This window comes from Equus caballus, chromosome 11, assembly GCF_041296265.1.
Source record: "Equus caballus isolate H_3958 breed thoroughbred chromosome 11, TB-T2T, whole genome shotgun sequence".
Taxonomy (NCBI): Eukaryota; Metazoa; Chordata; class Mammalia; order Perissodactyla; family Equidae; genus Equus; species Equus caballus.
Window position 1 is genome coordinate 55,173,858 of NC_091694.1, and position 20,145 is coordinate 55,194,002.

The 20,145-nt window shown below is 45.2% G+C and overlaps 1 protein-coding gene across 8 annotated transcripts in view; it reads left to right on the top strand.

The window, feature by feature from the left end:
* The window catches only part of MYOCD (myocardin), a 90,519-nt gene that overhangs the window by 56,269 nt on the left and 14,105 nt on the right, over positions 1 to 20,145 (top strand). For all 8 annotated transcript variants that reach the window (XM_005597794.4, XM_014728806.3, XM_014728809.3 and 5 more), the window contains 4 exons: positions 8,920 to 9,095; positions 11,930 to 12,055; positions 16,715 to 16,971; positions 18,598 to 18,748. In XM_005597794.4, coding sequence (XP_005597851.4) covers positions 8,920 to 9,095; positions 11,930 to 12,055; positions 16,715 to 16,971; positions 18,598 to 18,748 — 710 coding nt within the window. The remainder of the gene's footprint in view (positions 1 to 8,919; positions 9,096 to 11,929; positions 12,056 to 16,714; positions 16,972 to 18,597; positions 18,749 to 20,145) is intronic.

Below are 20,145 nucleotides of genomic sequence, written 5' to 3' on the forward strand. Positions count from 1 at the left end.
AATAATTATGTATCATAATAAAGGGTGATAAGGGCTGTAAAAACAGAAGTAGTGTGGGATACAAGGAATCCAGAGCATCCAGTAGAGGGTGGTTGTGGGGAATGGAGGATGTTCACAGGGAGGAGAGGGCTAGGAGGCTCTCGCGCAGTCATATTTAAGATAGAGGCAGGAATCTGTGAAGAATAAAGAGAAGGAAGGGCTACAGAAAGAGGTGCAGGAGATAGGTTGACCTCATCCAAGGAAAGTCCAGAAGTGGGCACCAGTAATGGGGACTTAAGCATCTGTTATCATCTCATGCATCAGCCTCTTTTGAGGTAATCTTTCAATGTACATAAGAGTCGTTATGGGCAAGGTAATGGCATCACATGAAACGTCGTAAAGACAGAGGGAAGTGCTCAGAGACTAGATGTAGAGATAACACTATGAGTCCCCCGCCTTCCAGTGGTGACAATGTTCCGGCCCCCTCTTCTATCTGTCACTTCTTGGGATCAGATCATCTCCCTGGGGAAGTGTTGACTCAGGGTTGTAGTTTACTGTGTAGCATTCTCCTGGCGTCTGTGTATTATCGCCCCCCCATCCACGTGCCTTTCCAGATGTGTTTACATTTTCCAGATCTCTCTGCAGCTGTGTGTCTGTTTCTGCCAAGCTCTGAGTGGAACACTCCATCATAGTCTTCCTTCCTCCAGATTTTATTAAAGACCAACTATTCTTCAACCCTTAAATAAAATAGTCTAGAACCTCTCCCAGCACAAGGAAGGACATTTTTGGCAGAGAACCAGGTCCCACTCTGGGAGTTTTCTTCTCATTTCCAGATGTCACCCTCTTGCAGTCAGCTGAACAACCACAGCAGTCTTTTCCCGAAAATTCCCTCTCATTTTGCGTGCCAGCTATCAATCTCGCTCCCAGCCTGCAAGTTTATTTCTGAGTCAGGTAGCATTTTACAGATTCCAGCTGGAAGAAACATAGGCACATCGGGCTAGAATGACATAATGTGGATGAATAGGGGGCTTTCTGATTTGACTTCCACAGCAGGAGGCTTGGGCCTCCTCCTGGCTGCATCTCAGAGGAGCGTGCACCTGATTCTGTTTCCTCTTCAGAGAAAACCACTAACGGGGTCTAAGCACCCAATCCCAACAGGTGTGTATGGGGGGTAGGGGGCGGGGTTCTCACACCACCTAACCATTCTCAAGGCACCAGCTGGGTGTCCCACAGTGCAACTCAATTCTGACACTGTCTACCCAGAAATAGCATCAGATCCCATAGGTAAAGAGCTCAGTGCCGTAAAACCGCCCTCCATTTCAGAAGCCAGACACAAGTCCTGGTTGTCACCTGTAGTTCTGACTGACCGGCTATAAATCAGAGGTTCCCAAGACCCCCTCAGCAGGTTCAATTTATTTGCCTGAGTGGCTCACAGAACTCAGGAAACTTGCTTACTTACTAGATTACCGGCTTATTATGAAAAGGCATAACTCAAGAACAACCAGATGGAAGAGATGCATAGGGCAAGGTGTGGGGGAAGGGACATGGAGCTTCTATGCTCTCTCCAGAGCACACCACTCTCCCCAAATTTCCACGTGTTCACTAACCCAGAAACCCTCTGAATCTAGTCCTCCAAGTTTTTAAGGAGGCTTCATTGCATAGGCGTGATTGATTAAATCATTGGCCATTGGTGACTGGAGTTACTCTTCAGCCCCTCCCCCCTCTCCAGAGGTCAGAGGTGGGACTGAAAGTTCCAACCCTCTAATCACAGGGTAGGTTCTCCTGGTAACCAGCCCCGTGTTAGGTAGCGTCCAAAAGTCACCTTGTTAACATAACAAAAGATATCTTTGTGGCTCTCCTCACTTAGGAAATCTCGAAAGGTTTTAGGACCTCAATGTCAGACATGGAATGAAGACCAAGTATATATTTCTTATTATAAATCACAATGTGGCAACCACTATCAGCCACACTCTCTCAGGACAGAATACAACAAACATGATGTCGTAGGGAGTGAGGATTTATGAAAACAGAAATTAAACGCTGGAGTTTAGCGTGGCCTTGTTGAGCTTATGAGCGGGTCATTATTACTTAGTGATCCCTCAGTTTTGAGAGCCCTGGAGCCTCCTCCTAGCTTTTTAATTCTCTCTCTGGTCATCTGAGTAGTTTTTTCACTTGACAGCATGATCCCTGAGCTACCAAGGAAGCTGTTTATTGTCCCGAGGCCTGGCTTCTGTTTGAGTAAAACAGAACCCCAGCTGGCTTTCCCAACTCTTCAAACAGTGAAGGATCCTGGAGTTCAGCTCACGATAGATAAACCTCTCCTCCTAAAGTGTCCTCACCCTTTCCTTGGTTTGGGCCCTGGTCTGGGCCAGGCGACCACCTGAATGGCTAAGTCAGCTTTTCAGCTACTTTTTTAAAAACTCGAACCTGTGATTCAGAATAGACAGCTCCATCATCAAAGATAAATCAGTTCTTTTTATCTCTGTAACCCTTTAACAGAGGAAGCAACATTTCTAGTCCACCAGGACTGGTCCAGAAGTTATCCATTTACAACTGCCACTTACGTTTCTGAAAGATTCCGTGCTAGTCTTTGCTCACCTATATCCCCAAGGCTCAGACTTCATAACAAAACAAAACCAAAATTCTTATTTACTAAGAATCCAGTTATTCTTCAGAGACTCTGGAAGTCTTGATACTCTCGGATCATTCATTTTTAAGACAAATAGACAATAACTGTGGCTCTAAGCCAGATAGTAGGGCTGTTTGCTTTGGCATCAAAAGAAAGGGTTTGCTTTGGCACAACTTTCTCACGGACGAAATTTATCATTCCATAATGGGAAATAATTTCCAAAGTGTAAATGATCCTTGGGGAAAGAAACACACTAAAGCATACTTGAAAAATACTTCTCTGGGTTCTGGGAAAGGAGTGGGAAGGGAGAGTCAGGGAGCTGGTGGCTTTGGAGGGTGTGGGAGTGGTAAGAAGGAAAGTTAGCTCTGAGAGGAGAGGAGGGGGGTTGTCCTGGAGTTGGCTGTGGCTGCCCGCTGGACTGATCACAGACCTCATGGAGAGGTGAGCAGGGCGCGCCCAAGTTGGGCCTGCAGCTGGGGAGAGGTCCCCAGAACCCTGAGAGGGAGCTGTGCAAGGGTGCATTCTGGAAGAGAGGAAGTGAGAGACAGTGCTACCCTATCTTTACACACCTGATGATCTTTGTCCCCAGAGCGTTAGCCTCAAGAGCTCATGCAGGACCAGTGCTCATGCAGGTTAACTGTATTTCCTGGACTCCTGTGGTCCTAGGATCAGGGTATATCTAGAGACTTAAGGCAAATTTCTGAAGTGCCGGGAATCTGAGGAAAAGGAATCCTTATTCCTCCAAACATCCACTTACATAGTAAAGGCATCTGATTCCCTTCAAGAGCAGTGGGTTCTGTCTTTTTCGGACAGCATAGTCTGTCTTCTACAGACTGTGGTATCTTCAGAGTATTGGAATATCGTTAGGCAAGAGACACATTGAAATTATAGCTACTTTCGTGTGGATTGTCTCTTCCATTAGGAAATGGATTTTGCTTCAGTCTCTTCCAGGACGATGTCAGGAGATGGTCTGCCCATGAATTAAAATAGCTCTCATGCAGCACACTGCTCCAGCTTGCGAGTAGATAAGCAGGCAAGGTCCATTTTCACATTCCACTTCATGGTTTCCAGCCCTTGGTGTGGGTCGTAGCAGAAAGGTGACTAGGACTTCAATTATCTCACTTTAATCTTGGAATGTTAAATGTTTATGCGGAGGAAAGTACAACTGACTCATTCATCTAATCACTTCCAAGGGAGAGAGGGAAAGCTTGGAGTCGCCAGGCCAAGATCCCCAAAGGGCCAGTGCCCAGAGCCAGCCCCGTGGGCATAACTGGAGGATGATGTCAGGGCTTCCCGAGAAGGTCCTTGTCATCACACAGCCTGACGTGTCTACAGGGACAATAGCCAGTACCCTGCACTCCAGCAGCTCCCAGGGAGCCTCGCGCCGTAAGAGATTGGAGCAGAGGCCCAGGGTCACAACACAAAGCCGATAGACGTGGTTGTTCCAGAGGCAGCCAGATAAGGTGACCTTTGTCCCTCTCCACATGAGCCCCGCTTGAACCAGGAATGAGAGGGAGTAACATGCAGCCTTTCCAGTGACACCCCTGTTCTGGGGCAGGTCTGTCTCCACTTTCCCAGAATGAAGTGCTCACGACAAACCAGTTTTTCTGGCTCTAGGGTTGTGCTGACTTTTGCAAAGCTGACCACAGGAGAAACTGCCTCCTGGGTGGTCTTTTTTTTATTTTTGGTAATGGTAAACTTGAGACAAGCAGATACTCCTAACAAAAACAGTAACGATGACAGCGGCTAGAAATTATCGAACACTTGGCCATCAGAGACTGGGCCCAATGCTTTACATATGTTATGTTATTTTAATCCTTAGAACTCTGAGAGGTAGCCGGTATTATGACTCTCATTTTATGGATGGGGTAACTGAGGCTCCAAGAGGTTATTAAATGCCTTGCCGACAGTCACACTATACTGAGGTGGTAGAAGAGAACCCAAGTTCTTATTGACCAGAGGACACCACATAACATCATCTCAAAAGGAAGCGAGTGCCGTTTTCTCTCAGGGGCCTCCCCACTGTTGTGGTTCTCTTCATCAACAGAGACTGAGCCCAGTGTGTTGCTTTGTGCCGCCTCTTTCGCTCGTCTTCTGTCCTAGCAGTCACAAATCCGAAACACCTGTGGCACTGAGGAAGTGGTGATTGGCAGGGGCCCCATGCCAGGATCTTTTGTCCTGGACAGCCCCTAAGTGGTCCTCAATGTTTCTGTCAGCATATTCTGACCTGGCACATCGTGCTTTATAGATACCAGGCGGGAGTCATACTTAGAGCCTTGGCCCTCTCCCTGTTTGTTCACTCAGGTGTAAACAACTATGCCATATGTGGTTATGTGCACTCATGGCTTCTTCATATATATGGTTGCATGTGCTCATGGCTTCTTCATTGACTTAAGCAGGAACCTCTTTAAATGACTGATGTCACTTGATAAATTAGACTCCTAGACGCCGTGTCTCTCCAGGGATTGGCTCCCCAAATAATGCTCTCCCTTGGCTGGGAGAGTTTCTTCCTCACCCTTCCCACTTCAATTCTGCTAATCACCACTCTGTAACTTCCCTTTCACTTCTACCCATTACCGCCAAATGCCCCCCCTCGCTTTCTGTAGCGCTATCCACAGCTGACAGTTATCCCAGGCTCATTCAACCCCACCTCCTCCAGGAGTCTTCTTGGACTGCTCTGCATTCTGTCTCCTTCGTCTAACCACCAAGAGCACTCACCAGGCAGGCTAGTCCTTGAAAAGTTCTCCTACTGTGTCCCATGAAGGTACGATAACGTCCTTCCGTCTCTTCACCATATCGTATCTGATTATGCTCCTACTGGTCTCTATTTCTCTTAATGTGTGAAGGCTGGAAATGAACAAAATAACTGAGGAATGCTCCATCCATACTGGGGAAAATGGGACTGATTACCAACTCCTTTATTCCAGATACTCTGCTTCCAGACTTTTCTACTTCATTCTACTACCTCGACCTGAGGTCATCAAATGCCAGGTGTCAAAGTGGAAAGGGCATGCTGATTTACTGGTGGCAACAACAAGGCTTTCACAATCCTTTCGACCCCTTTCTGAGACAAGTCTCAGTGAAATCATCATGATGACCCTTCCCGGAATCTTCTGCCTTCTTTGTTCCCACTATCAGGATGTCATTTTCAGTCTCTCAAATCTCAAACACTCAAGTAAAAGATGTTGTGGAATATGGAGATGTCCTTAGTACGTGATGAGTGCAGAAAAAGTAGACTTGCTGGCATTTTCTGTGTTACCTCTCCATACCAACCAACCCAGCAGGTCTTACGATGTTCCCTAAACAACTTGTTACCTGATGGCTTCCAGAGAGGGTAATGGATTTCCCCACCCCCTCTGCTGGTGGCTCTGAGAGTCCAAAGGCTGGATCTGCACTCCTAGCTCAGTCTCTAAATCACTGAGTGGACTGGACATTGCAATGTTCTCATCTTGAAAGTGCGCCCCCTGCTCTAACTTACGGGACCATGATGAAGCCTAACAAAAGTGGATTATTTTTCTCATGGCTGCCACTGTTAAGTGAACTACTGATACAAACTACCATTTTCATCATTTGCTATCACTCCACTTGCAACAATTACAGTGGTGTTGTTGGGAGATAAGCAGAGAAACCATTCTCTCTCTTTCTGTCCCCCTACTTTCTTGTAACATTTCTACCCATGATAGAGTATTTGGACAACGGTGCAATTTGGCTAATTCCCTCCACTTTGTGCACATTTGGGATATGATACTCTGTGTGGGTGTAGGTAGAGATGGAGAGTGGCAGGGGTGAGGAAGTCTTTGTCACTTCATGTGTATCAGACCACACAGAGAAGAGCCATACCCTTTAGACTGAAGGAGGCGGGAGGGAGTATAAGCTAATAAAGCTCTCAGATGGAGGATCCTGCGGGGCAGAGAAGATTGGCTGCCCAAGGGGCTGGCACAGTCACGTGAAGGGGTCTCTGGAAATGGGAATGGTGTTGGCTCAGGGTGGATGCCAAGTAAGTCCCAACAAAATGCTGCCATTTCTGAGGTGGGGAAGGCTTGACACCCACCCACCTCCACTCCCAGGCCTACCTGGCTCCCAGTAACACAAATAATCCTTTTAACAAGGACAAAGGCTTTAATTCCACAAATAGAAGAAGGACTTGACATTTCAATGAAAATATGGTTTCTGAAGTAAAGAAACTTACGGGTTGAGTTTACAGTGGGAACATCCTTATGGAGGCAACTGGAAGGAACTTCCTAGGAAGACCTGAGGCAAACAATCTCCTTGAGATAGGAAAAATGGTATGGAAATTCTTTCACAATTGGCATGAAAATGACAATTAGAGGCTTATTTGCAGAGTCCATGGTGTCCTGTGAGAAAAGAAGGGAAGGGTGTAACTAACTCTGGACGCAAAATAGAAAGGGAAGGGTTTGTGACCAGAGTACTGAAGGGGGAGAAGAGTGACCCCTGACCTCAGAGAACAAGTTGGCATTTGTCAAATACCCAGAGGAACCCCTCTCAGAAAATGAATAGATTTCTGACACAAATATCAGAAAATGCTAGCATTTATTTATTTCAGAGGATATGTAAACAGATGTTTTATATTATTCTCTGTACTTTTCTATTATTTCAAAATTTTTACAGTTAAAAAAAGTGCACATCTGAAAATGAAAGTTGATAAATGAAAGTTCCCATTAATACGATGAAATACTATGTAACTGTTACAAAAAATTTTTATTGAGGAAAATCTCTCTGTGCGCACTCGGAAGCATCTCCAGGAAACGTTGTAGGGTGAAAAACAGCGAGTTTCAGAACAGTGTATTCCGCCCAGTCCTATCTGTGTGAAATACTTTTTATAATGTGTGTATATGTCTTGCTATATGTATCGAATTAAATCTAGAAGCAGCAACAAATTCTTAACAGGAAGTGGGATTATGTACATTATTACGTACCCTTTGTGTGGTATGAATTCTTATGATAAGTATATAATACTTTTATAATCGTAGAAAAGCAGTAATAAAGGATTCTCGAAGCGGTGGAGCAGCAATGCTGGTCCCCAGGCCTTTCCAGGTTAGTGTTATGCCCAACAGGCCAGCAACTGGAGCTTCCACCTGCCCTGTCCTTGTCCGGCCTCTTTCCTGATTTGACACTGCGATGTCTGAGTGAGGGTTTGTGACAGATGCCAGCTGGGGCGGTGATGACAAGCCCCAAACCACATTTGTTCCATTACTTCCAGCTCCTCGTTGCCTTTGCAGTCGCCTCGGCGAAAGCTCCTCTCTCTTATCTGCACAGAGCAGGAGTCAGAAGTTCTTGTCGCTGTGAGTGCAGAACGCTGGGCTGGAAAACCTCCTGATAATACCTAAATTCCTCTGGAAGAGCTGTGCCTGGAATCGGGTCAGAAGTGCTATGTGGCCTCAGCACATTTTGTACCGTGCAGTCGGATCATAAACTGGATGAAATTTGGCAATTAAAAAACATAAGGGACATATAACGATGTCATTGTAGTCCCATCTGATCTGCTAATCCCTCTCCCCAAGCCAGTTTATCTGTTCCCCTCCAAAGACCACGCAGGCCCCTGAGGAAGCCTCTGCGTGTGTGAGCCATTGAGGATTTCAAAACAGACACGGAGATAGGAGAAATGAAAAGGAAATCCAAATAAGAAAAAAAATAGAGATCATGCCGAAGTTTCTGAGACACATTTATGGCTTTTGTAAACAGATATGCGTTAGCTGAATGGGGCTGTGGGACCTCTGATGACATTAGCGAATTCTGACAGGAATTTAAACTTAGTAGCTGTCCGAGCTTATCCTTATTAGCAGTTTGCTAAACATTTTGTGCTGGGTGCCCTGCTTTATATTTGAACATGATGCAAATGGCACGTTGTCATCTCAATTCTCTCTCTCTCATCATAAAACCCGAGGGAGATGGGGCGTTCGCCCACTGCAGTCTCCTTTGGCCTCATTCTGCCTTCAGTGGCCCCTTTTCTTTCCTTCATCTCCCCTGATTTCGTTTCGAAAACATATGGGTTCACATAGAAAATGTGAAGGAATGGATGAACTTGAAAATAAAGTTTAACAAATGATAGACTTTTTGATATATCACTCATTCTTCCCTGACAGACACGCCATTTTTATAAACACAAGTTCCCATATAGAGTAAATATATGAGAAAGGATTTAAAATGTACCTTCACTCTTTCTTTGAACTGGAGACAGATCTAAGGAGACAGACATGTTCTCCTAGTAGGGATGACACCTTGAAGCATTTCCCAAAAGCCCTTGGATGTGCGTCAGCCACTGACCCAGTTCTTGGATTTCGCTCCCTCAGGTAACCAGGTGAGTTTCTCCAAATCAGCAGATGCATTTGCCTTTGAGGAGGACAGCAGCAGCGATGGGCTTTCTCCAGACCAGACTCGAGGTGAAGACCCCCAGGGCTCAGCAGGATCTCCCCCAGACACGAAAGCTGCAGAGACCCCTTTGGCAGGTCCTCTGGGAACAATCCAGGTAAACAAACCACATCTCAGCCTGTCATCTCTTCAGTCTTAAAATCAACACTGCCACGGTCGGTTTGGCTTAGAGACCCCAGAGAGGTCTCGCTGGCACACCGTCTTGGTGCCCCTTCTCATCCTATTCGGTCCCGGGTTCCGGGTGTGTGGGCAACAGCCTCCAGGAAACACTGAGAGAGACTCCTCGGGACTCTACCCTGTGACTTCCTTTTCAAGCAGCTACTCGGCCAAGTAGATACCTTTATCTCCGTTTTTACCAACAAGGTACAAATGAGGCTCACTGACATTGAATGACCCACCCATAATCTCCCAGATAGAATGTGCCAGAGCAGGACTGGTTGCAAAGCCTACCAGCTTTCCACGTGTGGAAGAGTCCCTGTCGGGTCCTGGGGAGTGGGGAGCAGGACGTGGTGACTGGATGCAAAGTAGGGAGGCCCATGGTGCTTCTACCTGCGGAACCCCCACGGTCCACCTCCAGCCCCAGCCCAAGCACAGCATTCACCTCTTTCCGGACAAATCCACAAACTCTCGAGATGTGAGGAACGTATACGGCAAATACTATTAAAAGCACATTTATAAAGAGCAATAATACTTATTAACAACAGCTACTGCTGTGTATTAATGGCTCCCTCTGTGACAGGGATAGGGTTAGGCACTTTAACAGAATTTTTCTTGGATATCACAGTCCCCTCCGGGTGGGATCGCTGACATCGATTCCGAGGAGGAACCGCGGCTCCGTGAGGCTGAATAGCTGTGTGGTCCCCAGGAACACTGTAGATGCACCCCAGCCCTGGAGCTCCCACCTCCAGAAGCCACACACCGACCTGATGGGAGTTCTCCTCAGCTTAGCGTGGTGGCCTTCATGGAGCCCCAGAGAGGAGACGTGTGTGGGCGTGCACACATGAGAGGGAAGGATAAACACTAGAGTGACAGCGAGATGGGTCTTCCATACCCCGGCTCTGAGACAACCCTCCAGACCTTCAGCCCCTTCCCTTTGGGAAAAGTTTACTCCTCCTGGCCTCACAGGAATTGTTTGATGGATTGAAATTAGATATTTTATATATCTCTATTAATATATATTATACATTAATATGCATCTATTATATATGGTTATTTTATATGTATATGTATAATTCTCTTTATTTTCTAAAATTGAGTTATAATTGACATATAGCATTATATTAGTTTCAGGTGTACAACATAAAGATTTGATATTCGTATATATTGTGAAATGACCACCATAATAAGTCTAGTCGACATCATCACCACACATAGTTACAATTGTTTTTTCTTATGATGAGAACTGTTAAGATCTACTCTCCTAGCACCTTTCAAATATACAATACGGTGTTGTTAACTATAGTCACCATGCTGTCCATGACATCCCTGGGACTTTGTTGTTTTATAGCTGGAAGTTTGCACTTTTTAATCCCATTAGATGTTATATTTGGAGGCTTTTTTATGCTGGAAAGCACACGCAGCTCTCAGGGGGTTTTGGGATGCACCATGGCCACCTCCTGAAACCGTGCTGGTTGCTGGTTGTTGTCATGACCTTCACTCCATTAAAGCAAACCTGAGGCTGCCAAGGAGAAGACGTGGATGGGAGGGAAAAGGGAGACACAAAAAGCAGAGCCAAACTCTTCATACGTTTATTGTGCAAGAGTTTATAAGCAGAGCAGCTTTCCCTCCCCTGCGTGCCGCGCTGGTCTTTGTAACCAAACTTCCCTGATAACATCAAACAATATATCAGACCATTTGTATCTATTATTCTGACGGTAAATTCCCGAGCTTCTGCTTTCAGGATGGCTTGAGGAGAAGGCAAGTTCTTTTCTACTTAACCCTAGGAGAGGAGTCTAAGGGAACAACACTGAACAGCGCTAGGCAAAACGCAAAAATCGTCCTACGTCTGTTCACCAGCAACCCCATTTGAGAGACAAGGACACTGAGGCTCTGAGAGAAAAGGATGCTACAGACCATGGACAGGGGCCAGGCCTTGTGGGAGGGCTGAGAGGCTCCACGGGAGATCATGAGCAGCCTCTGCCCCTTCTCTTCCAAGTCACAACACAGGAGTGTAGGAAAGGGAGAGAAGATCATCAGGCCTTTCCCAGAATCCTCTGCATACAGAAACCTGGCTCTCAAAAAGATTCTTTATGACGCTAAGTACATACGTACACACACACACACACACACGCATATGCCTGCGTATACACACATGCACACAGACCACAGATACACACACACACACATATACACACAAGCACATACATATGCACACAGACACATACATATACACACATGTAGACAGAGATAAATATACACATAACACACATACAGACATATGCATACATACACATACATATACATGTTTGCACACATAGATACACAGAGACACACGTACACACATTCACACTTTGCCTCCATCTGCTAACACCCTTTTTACCTGGATTTTTATGGTCCTACTTTCCTGCCATGTTCCTACACCCGCTGCTCCCTCTTCCTTTCTTTTTCAATCCCATTATCAAGTTCAACAGGTGGAGCTCGTTGCAGACAGAGAGAACCCTCACACAGGGTGACCAGATGTCCTGGTTTGCCTAGAACAGGCCAGCTCCATACCTGTCTTCCAGGATAATTATTAATAATGCCTCCTTTCTCTCTAAAAAGTGCCCTCAGTTGGTTGACAAATTATGTTCCCCTGGGGGAAGGAGTCTGATATGGCTTGGAAAAGAAGCTAGGATTAAAACAGCACGGCTATGTGTGGGGCTCTTCCTTAACATTTCTCTGTCACACAGTCTTTACTCCTGCCTCCTAACAGTGCTGAAATTTGGATTTTAGGATCTTACTTCCGGCTCAGAAAATGAGAGGAACGACTCTGCCTCACAGCCCAGCAACCAGTCAGACGCGGGGAAGCAGGGGCCTGGCCCGCTCAGCACCCCCATCCCCGTGCATGCTGCTGTAAAGGTACGGACGGGCCTACTCCGCGCCCCAACCCCGGCACCCAGTGCACAGAGCCAGCTGGGCGCAGGGCTGTCCAAGTCAGGTCTGGCAACAGGAAGAGAGTCACACAGATCCATGTATAGGTTCAATCCACTAGGAACATCGCAAGACAGGGGTTGAGAAATGGGCCATCGGTGTATATGGACCACGATTCCACTGTTCGTGCGGCACAGCGTGAGTCTTCCCGGCAGAGGAGAAGCAAGTATGTGTGCATTTCTTTGAGATCACAGCTCAGCCAGCATGTTCCTACTTAATGGACTTCATGAGCTCAATCTAGAGATAATACGGCTGATTGTAATGCACACAGGACTTGTAAGTGCCATAAAATAGCTATAGGGTGGTTGAATTTTATGCAAAGGAAGCAGACCTGAAGTCCTCACATGATGTAAAATCTGCATCATTTAAGCCAGTCTCCCTATGGAAACAGTAGACAAATAACTGGAAGCATTGTAGCATATTTTGGTTTAATTTCGCCGCATTATATCTAATAGCTCACAGAGTGCTCTCCCCTCAATCGACTGCCTGGGAGTCATTTGGCCTTCTTCATAATATTTTATCCCAAATAACTTCTAATTAATTGGGGAGCATGTTTTCTCAGCTCTAGGGCCACCACTTAATGAATGGTGAGATGACCCTTATGAAATATTTTTTTAAAAAAAAGATCGTAAGTTGAGTAAGAAGCAATGTTAAAGGAACAGCCTTGTAGTTCCCTTCACTGCATATGCACAAATGTGCTTTTCATGTTCTAAGTGGATGGCAGGTCCTTCAGTTCCCCAGTAAATCTCCTCCATCCAACTCAAGAGTTTAAACCTTGCCTACAACTCATTCAGCTCAACAGCTTTGAAATGAGGTGCCTATTGATGAGTTTTGTTCATTGCCGGTGGAGGGAGGAGGAGATGACTCACATTATCTCTAATGTGTGCGCAAAGAGAAGTTTTATTAATATTTCTAGCAAAGTATTTACATTTTGCATAACGCAAATGAGCAAAGCTTTCAGCCTCTCTGTCCTAAGGGAGCGTGATATTGCCCAGAGGGAGGACAGATCAATTTCAGTGGAGAGCAGGATTGATACCCAGCTGATCCAGCAGGACTGGAGTTTACGTAAGAGCCAGCATCCCATCTGATTAGTTGATGCCTGTGAATTCTCAGTTGTTAAATATTTATCATCTCTGAATTAAAAGGATACTAGAAGAGAGGATACTTCTCAAAGAAAGAGGCACCCGAGCTAGGGAAAAATATCTCTGCCCTGTTGACTTTATAAGGTTCATATGAGGCCAATGAGAGAATGCACAAGAATGCTCTTTGCAAACAATAAAATCCTTGTAAGAGAAAAGTGCTCTCAATGCAGGGTCTGAGGGGGTGCATATCAAACTTGAATAGAACATGATTCCTGCCCTCGAGGAGTCTACAGTCTATTTGGGTACCACAGCCACCATTAGCCCACATAATACTTTGAGCAAGTAAGAAAAATGTGCCCCAAAGGACTTGAATAGACATTTCTCCAAAGATAAACAAATTACCAACAAGCACATGAAAAGGTGTTCAGCGTCATTAGTGATCAGGAAAATGCAACTTAAAACCACAGCGTAATACCACTTCACACCCATTAGAATGGCTATAATAAAAAAAAGGAAACAATGAGTGTTGATGAGGATGTGGAGAAATTTGAACACTCATACATTGCTGGTAGAAATGTAAAATGGTGCATCTGTGTGGAACACAGTTTGGTAGTTCTTCAATAAATTAAATATAAAATTACTATATAACCCAGCAATTCTACTCCTAGATGTATATACCCAAAGACATTGAATAAAGATGTTAAAGCAGAAACTTGTACAGGGCATTCATAGCAGCACTATTGCCAATAGTCAAAAGTCAAAACTAACCCAAATGTCCATCAACTGAAGAATGGATAAACATGGCATATCCATACGATGGAATATTACTCAGCCACAAAAAGGAGTGAAGTACTGATACATGAATGAACCTTGAAAATATGCTGAGTGAAAAAGTCAGACACAGAAGGCCACATATTGTATGATTCTATTTATACAAAGTGTCCAGAATAAGCAAATCTATGGAGACAGAAAGCAGATTAGTGGTTCCCAGGGGCTGAGGGAAGAGGAGAATGTGGAGTGACTGCTTAATGGGGATGGAGCTTCCTTTTGGGGTGTTGAAAATGTTCTGGAACCAGATAGCAGTGACACACAACACTGTGAATGTACTAAATGCCACTGAATTATATCCTTTAACATGGTTACTATGGTGATTTTTATGTTACTTGTATTTTACCATGATACAAAAAGAGAGCCCCCTTTGCTGGGCTGCCACAGCCCCCATCAGGGCTAATAGCTTAGGATGCAGAACGGGGGGCTGGATTTGAGTCTCCCTCCCGCTCCAGCAGGGTATGCAGTGTCGTGACCATTATCAGGCAGCCTCAAATGCCATATGAGATGTGCGGATGGGAGACATCGCTATGAGTTAGGAGAGGCATCCCAGGTGAGCCAGGGTTTGAGCTGGCCTCGAAGGACGAGCCAGATTCAGACAACGAGTGGAGGAGGGAGTTGCAGACAGCAGAATATTATAAGGAAACGAGGCAGGAGGGGTAAGCTGTTGGAGAGGGGAGGTTCAGGCAGTTGGTGAACTGTCTTCTTTGGCAGACTAGAGTTCAGACTTCATCTTGCAGAGCAGGACAGGCAAACTGAATGTGGGCAGCTGGGGTGGTCTATTGTGTGGCAGGCCCAGTGTGTGTATGAGGGTTTGAATCAGAATGGCTTTAGGAAGTCATGCACTCTCTAGCCACGGGCTGCACCACTCCCTGTTGAATTACATACACTAATTTACACATTTGTGCCTGGGTCTTAAACCACGGGATTTTGGATCCATGTCTGCTTTAGAAAGATGAGTGTGCTCCCATCTATTTGCCATGCAGTTCTAGATAGACACAAAAACAAACCCACAACCTTGATATCCTCTGGTCTCAAAAAGACTGTGAAACCACACAGTTCCACGGACTCAGAGTTCCATGGGTTCAGTAGTCTTTGCCCTTCACTATCCAGACAAAATTGTCTGATTTTTTAGTACCTTCTGGAATGCTCAGAGTCTCTGTGCTAAGGCAACAGGGAGAGAAAATTCCTTAGCTCCTGACTTAACTGCTAGACTGGGGGCTGCATCTCCCCCAGACAAGGCAAGTCGTAGGAGGAGGTGGGAACGGAAGCCACGCTGGAGCAAAGCAGGGCAGAGCTGATTGCAGGAGCCTACAGAAATTCTCCCAAGTGCAGAAGACTGATTAATTAACTAGGATGCTAATCAATTCACGAGCAGAGAGAAATAGAGCCACCCAGCACATGGGAATACTTGTACTCCTTATTCACTGGTCTCCAAGAAGAAGCCTCCTTGAGAAAACACAAACAGGCTTGGTGGTGGGATGCGCTGAGTCAGAGAAAAGCAAGTTGTAGGCTCCTCTGGATCGGTCACATTCAGATGTGTGCGTTGTGGTGAAAATGGGGAAGCTGCCCAGTCACAACGTGCCTGCCAGCTATTCAGGAGCCCCCTCTTCTGGACACTACTGGTACCACACTTTCCCTCCAACTTTTCCCCCAAATCCTCAAGAATCTTCTGTCACCACATCCATGTTCTTCATTTTAACCTTCTGTAATGAAGTCAGGGTTTGAAAATTTATATTTTTTAACTGATTTCAGTATGGACCTATTGCTTCCCAATATATGGAGGCTTTTTGATTTCAGGAGCAGGTTATGGATATAATCACACTGTCCTTTGAGACCTGTTATTTCAATATTATCTTTTATCATCCGTCTAGTGATCACCGAGATAGAAAGTAGAGAATGTTTTCCCCAACTTGCAGATGAGGTGGCTGAGAGGTAGTCAAGTTAAGTCATTGTACCACATTCAAAAATTTGTCTTACCTTCCAAGCCTGTAACCTTAACTTTTTTTGATGTGTTTGAATCGTGCTCTAAGTGGGTAGCTTCTGGAAGGGTTCCCGTGGCTGGCTAACTGTTGCCATAGTAAGTAAAGTATCATTAGCTCAGAGGGGGTCACCTCTTGATCTTGTATCAGTATTTGGGGTGGTGGTAGGAGGGGGACTCTATCTTCCATTTCAGCCTGAAACAACAAAAATACACATTCTGGATTTTCAAAGACAACCTTAATGCCATCTCAGTTTATGTCATTAGTAAGTCATCTTACTAAAGTGCCTGACTAGAGGTGATTACATGTATACGTATGAAAGAACTTTCTTATGACTCCATCCCAAGATGAGAGTGTATCCTTTATTAGGCCATCAGTTGGTTTTAGGTTAGGAAAGTGCCCTCACTGAAACATGGGCTTACATCTCTCTCTACACTGGGAAAGAAATAGTCTCGGAGCCACTTCTAGGATTCCAGATTCCCTGCCTAAGGAGTGTCCTTCCATTGTGATGCGTTTGCAGTACATTAGTTCATTGGAACCTTAATGTTCTAGAATCTCTCTGTGCGTCGTGCCTTTGCTGTATTTCCAGATGCAGGAACGTCCATCAGACAAAACCTCCTTGCGATATACTCGTGACACCAAGTCACTCCCATCCATCACCTAAACCACATGCTGTTTCTTCATCCTTTTTGCAGTCCAAGTCCTTGAGCGACAGTAAGAACCGCCACAAAAAGCCCAAGGACCCCAAGCCGAAGGTGAAGAAGCTCAAATATCACCAGTACATTCCCCCAGACCAGAAGGCAGAGAAGTCCCCGCCGCCCATGGACTCAGCCTACGCCCGGCTGCTCCAGCAGCAGCAGCTCTTCTTGCAGCTCCAGATCCTCAGCCAGCAGCAGCAGCAGCAGCAGCAGCACCGGTTCAGCTACCCCGGGGTTCACCAAGCCCAGCTCAAGTAAGTCAGGGAGCCCAGGGTGGGGGCTGCGGGCAGAGGCTGAGAATGGCTTCTCTCCGTCTGAGGCCCACGGGGCCAGCACCTGGAGACCCAGCAAGTCCTGTCTTGCACCACATCCTCAGCCAGTGTGTTTAGAATATGACTCTGTTTAGAAACCATGCACATCTTTTCAGGAAGGTAAGGCTGGGAGGAAGCAAGTAAATCAATGCTCCTGATAATAATGGGCATAATGGGAGTTATGGGAAAAGGAAAGGTTTTAGCACTTCCAGATCGAATTGTGGAACAGGGAGGAGAAACCATCTAAGAATGTCATACTGGAATTGTGAGCAATTCCACTACAGGTTACATTTCTTGAACTGACTCAGCACTTATGCTTTAGGAAGCATGAGTCAATGAGTGACACCCTCAAAGATGACTCCTGAGCCCCATTGTGTGACCTCATTGCCAGGTCACCTTTTAAATGGTCAGTCTCTTCAATTATAAAGTTGGGATGTGGGTTCCCTTACCAGTCTCTGTTCAGCTTTGGGTAGTGCTGGCCGGTATGCTGAGTGCTGAACACACTCAAGCTCCACATGGCCTGCTTCTGCCTCCCCAGGACAGTGCATCTGCTAAATCATAGATGGACGCACATCTCCCATATGCCAAAGTCTCCACCACTCCCTCCTGTCTCCCCGAAACTCAGCTTGAGGGTTACTTGCCACTTGCCATCTAGCCTTCACTGTTGTGTTTCCTCACCCTGCCTCTTCTGCTGATTTGTTACGCATCTGATCCTCGTAGACAATTAGCTTGTGATCAGATCTAAACGCAAGTTACCCCCTAAGAGTTTTGGTCACCCAATTCCAATGTGTGGGTTTTCTCTCCACACCACCAAGCAATTCTCGGACACCATTTGGGTATCCTACAATTCAACTCAATTCTGGCACTCTTCTACCTGGAGATAACATCAGATTCTCCAGGTTAAGGGCTCAGTCCTACAGACTTCCCACTCCCCTACTTCAGATGCAGGTTGTCACCATGACCTCCTCCTTGCATTTGATTAATTTTTTAAAATAGCTCTGAGAAACATTTTGCATACTTGATTACTGGTTTATCATAAAAGGACATAACTTAGGAACAGCCAAGTGGAAGAAATGCACAAGGCAGGGTATGGGGAAAGGGCGCAGAGCTTCCATGCCCTCTCCAGAAGGCCACTCTCCCCAATATCCATGTGTTCACCAACCTGGAAGCTCTCTGAACCCCATCCTTTTAAGTTTTTATGGAGGCTTCATTACATAGGCACAATTGATTGAATCATCGGCCATTGGTGATTGAACTCAATCTCCAGCCCACCTCCTTTCCCGGGGAAGATGAGGGGTAGGACTGAAACTTCCAACCTTCTGATCACAAGGCTATTTCTCCTGGCCATCAGCCCTCATCCTTTGGTGCTTTCTAAAAGTCACCTTATTAACATAGCAAAACACACCTTTAAAGCTCTGGTCACTGAGGAAATTCCAAGGGTTTTAAAGAGCTCTGTGCCAGAAACCTGGACAAGATTCAATATATATTTCTTATTATAAATCACAATATCACACCCTCACATAAATATTTGACCGTATTTTAAGTGCCTCTTTCTTGTTTGTTTTTCAGGGAACCAAACGAACAGATGGTCAGAAATCCAAACTCTTCAACACCACTGAGCAATACCCCTTTGTCTCCTGTCAAAAACAGTTTTTCTGGACAAACTAGTGTCTCTTCTCTCAAACCAGGTCCACTCCCATCAAACCTAGATGATCTGAAGGTATAAGATTTGCCATGATTTTCTTTTCTTTTTTTTTACAAGTGCATTTTGAACATCTTTATCAATTGATTTCTTGAGTAAAATAGTAGCAGGGAGAAGACTATGTCAGAGACTCGAGTAGGTGACAGAATTTTAACTGCTGTGGTTGAACACCCCAGAGAGCAGAAGGCCATAGGCTCCCAGCTCAGCTCTTTCACTGGCTGTGCAGCCTTGGGCTCGTTTCTTGATATTTCTGCATCTCGGATTCCTCATTTGCATAAATGAGATATTGTGAGAATCAAATAGAACTGTATATGTGACAGAGCTGAGCACAGAGAGAGGCTGTGAAATTGATATGAGCTTCCCCAGCGCTCTCAGACAATGGTCAATTCCATGATGAACTTTTACCAATCCCTAGTGAAATGAGAAAAATAAGACCCATTTAAAGAGCTTTTCATAAATCTAAGTGTGTTCAATATATGTGACTAATCTTTATTTAAAGTATTTATATCCTCCCAATGTTTTGAATGTTTAAATATCCTTTCCATTTGGAAATGATGACGGTAATAGATGGAAGTTGAATGTTGCTAGTAGAGTTCTGTTTGTTTCTTATTATTAAATAAGGATATTCTAATTTAACAAGATGAAATGTTGGTAACTCTATGTCAATTATATAATTTAAAGCAATGTACTGCTCTGAGAATTCCCCAAATCTGAGAACTTGCGTTCTGAAATGTAGCAGCAACTTGTTACATGATACATGTGTTCGTGACTTACTCTGTATCACAGACCACATGGATCTCAGTTCACTGAAGTGACAATGAGTTGAATCTGGTGTGTTTCAACACGGTCCTCAGGATTGGCATATTCGTTCATCTAGTATTTACAAAAGAACTGAAAGAGATGAATGCAGTGCCTTCGACTTCTCTGTGCATGCACACCTGTTCTCTTCAATGCTTCACTCAATTTTCAGTGACTACACCTGTTTACCTGGTTGTCACTCCATGTATTACTCCTCCCTAAGAAGATCTTATCATTTTTCCCCAAAAAATTCATTCCTAAAGGTCCCCCTAGTCTTCATTGCGGCAATCTTATGGCCGTTCCTCAGTCCGCATTTGTCACCCTCATTCCCATTCTCTGTCTTCAATCATTATCTTCTTTGGGGGAAAGACAGGACTGGGATTTCAAATTAGGGAAAATTCTATGGTTGCCAAGTGTCAACACCAGTAAGTAAAGCCCTGACATCAAACTTTCCTCTAGTCCCTCCACTTGGAATAAAAATGCTTAGGTTTCATGGGCCTTGTTTCCATTTGGTACCCATAAACCTAGAAGAGGATGCCAAGCTTATGATACTGCTCTCCAGAGCAGCGTGTCATCCACCCTCCCCTCCCCAGGTCATGAATCCGTAGGGATACAAC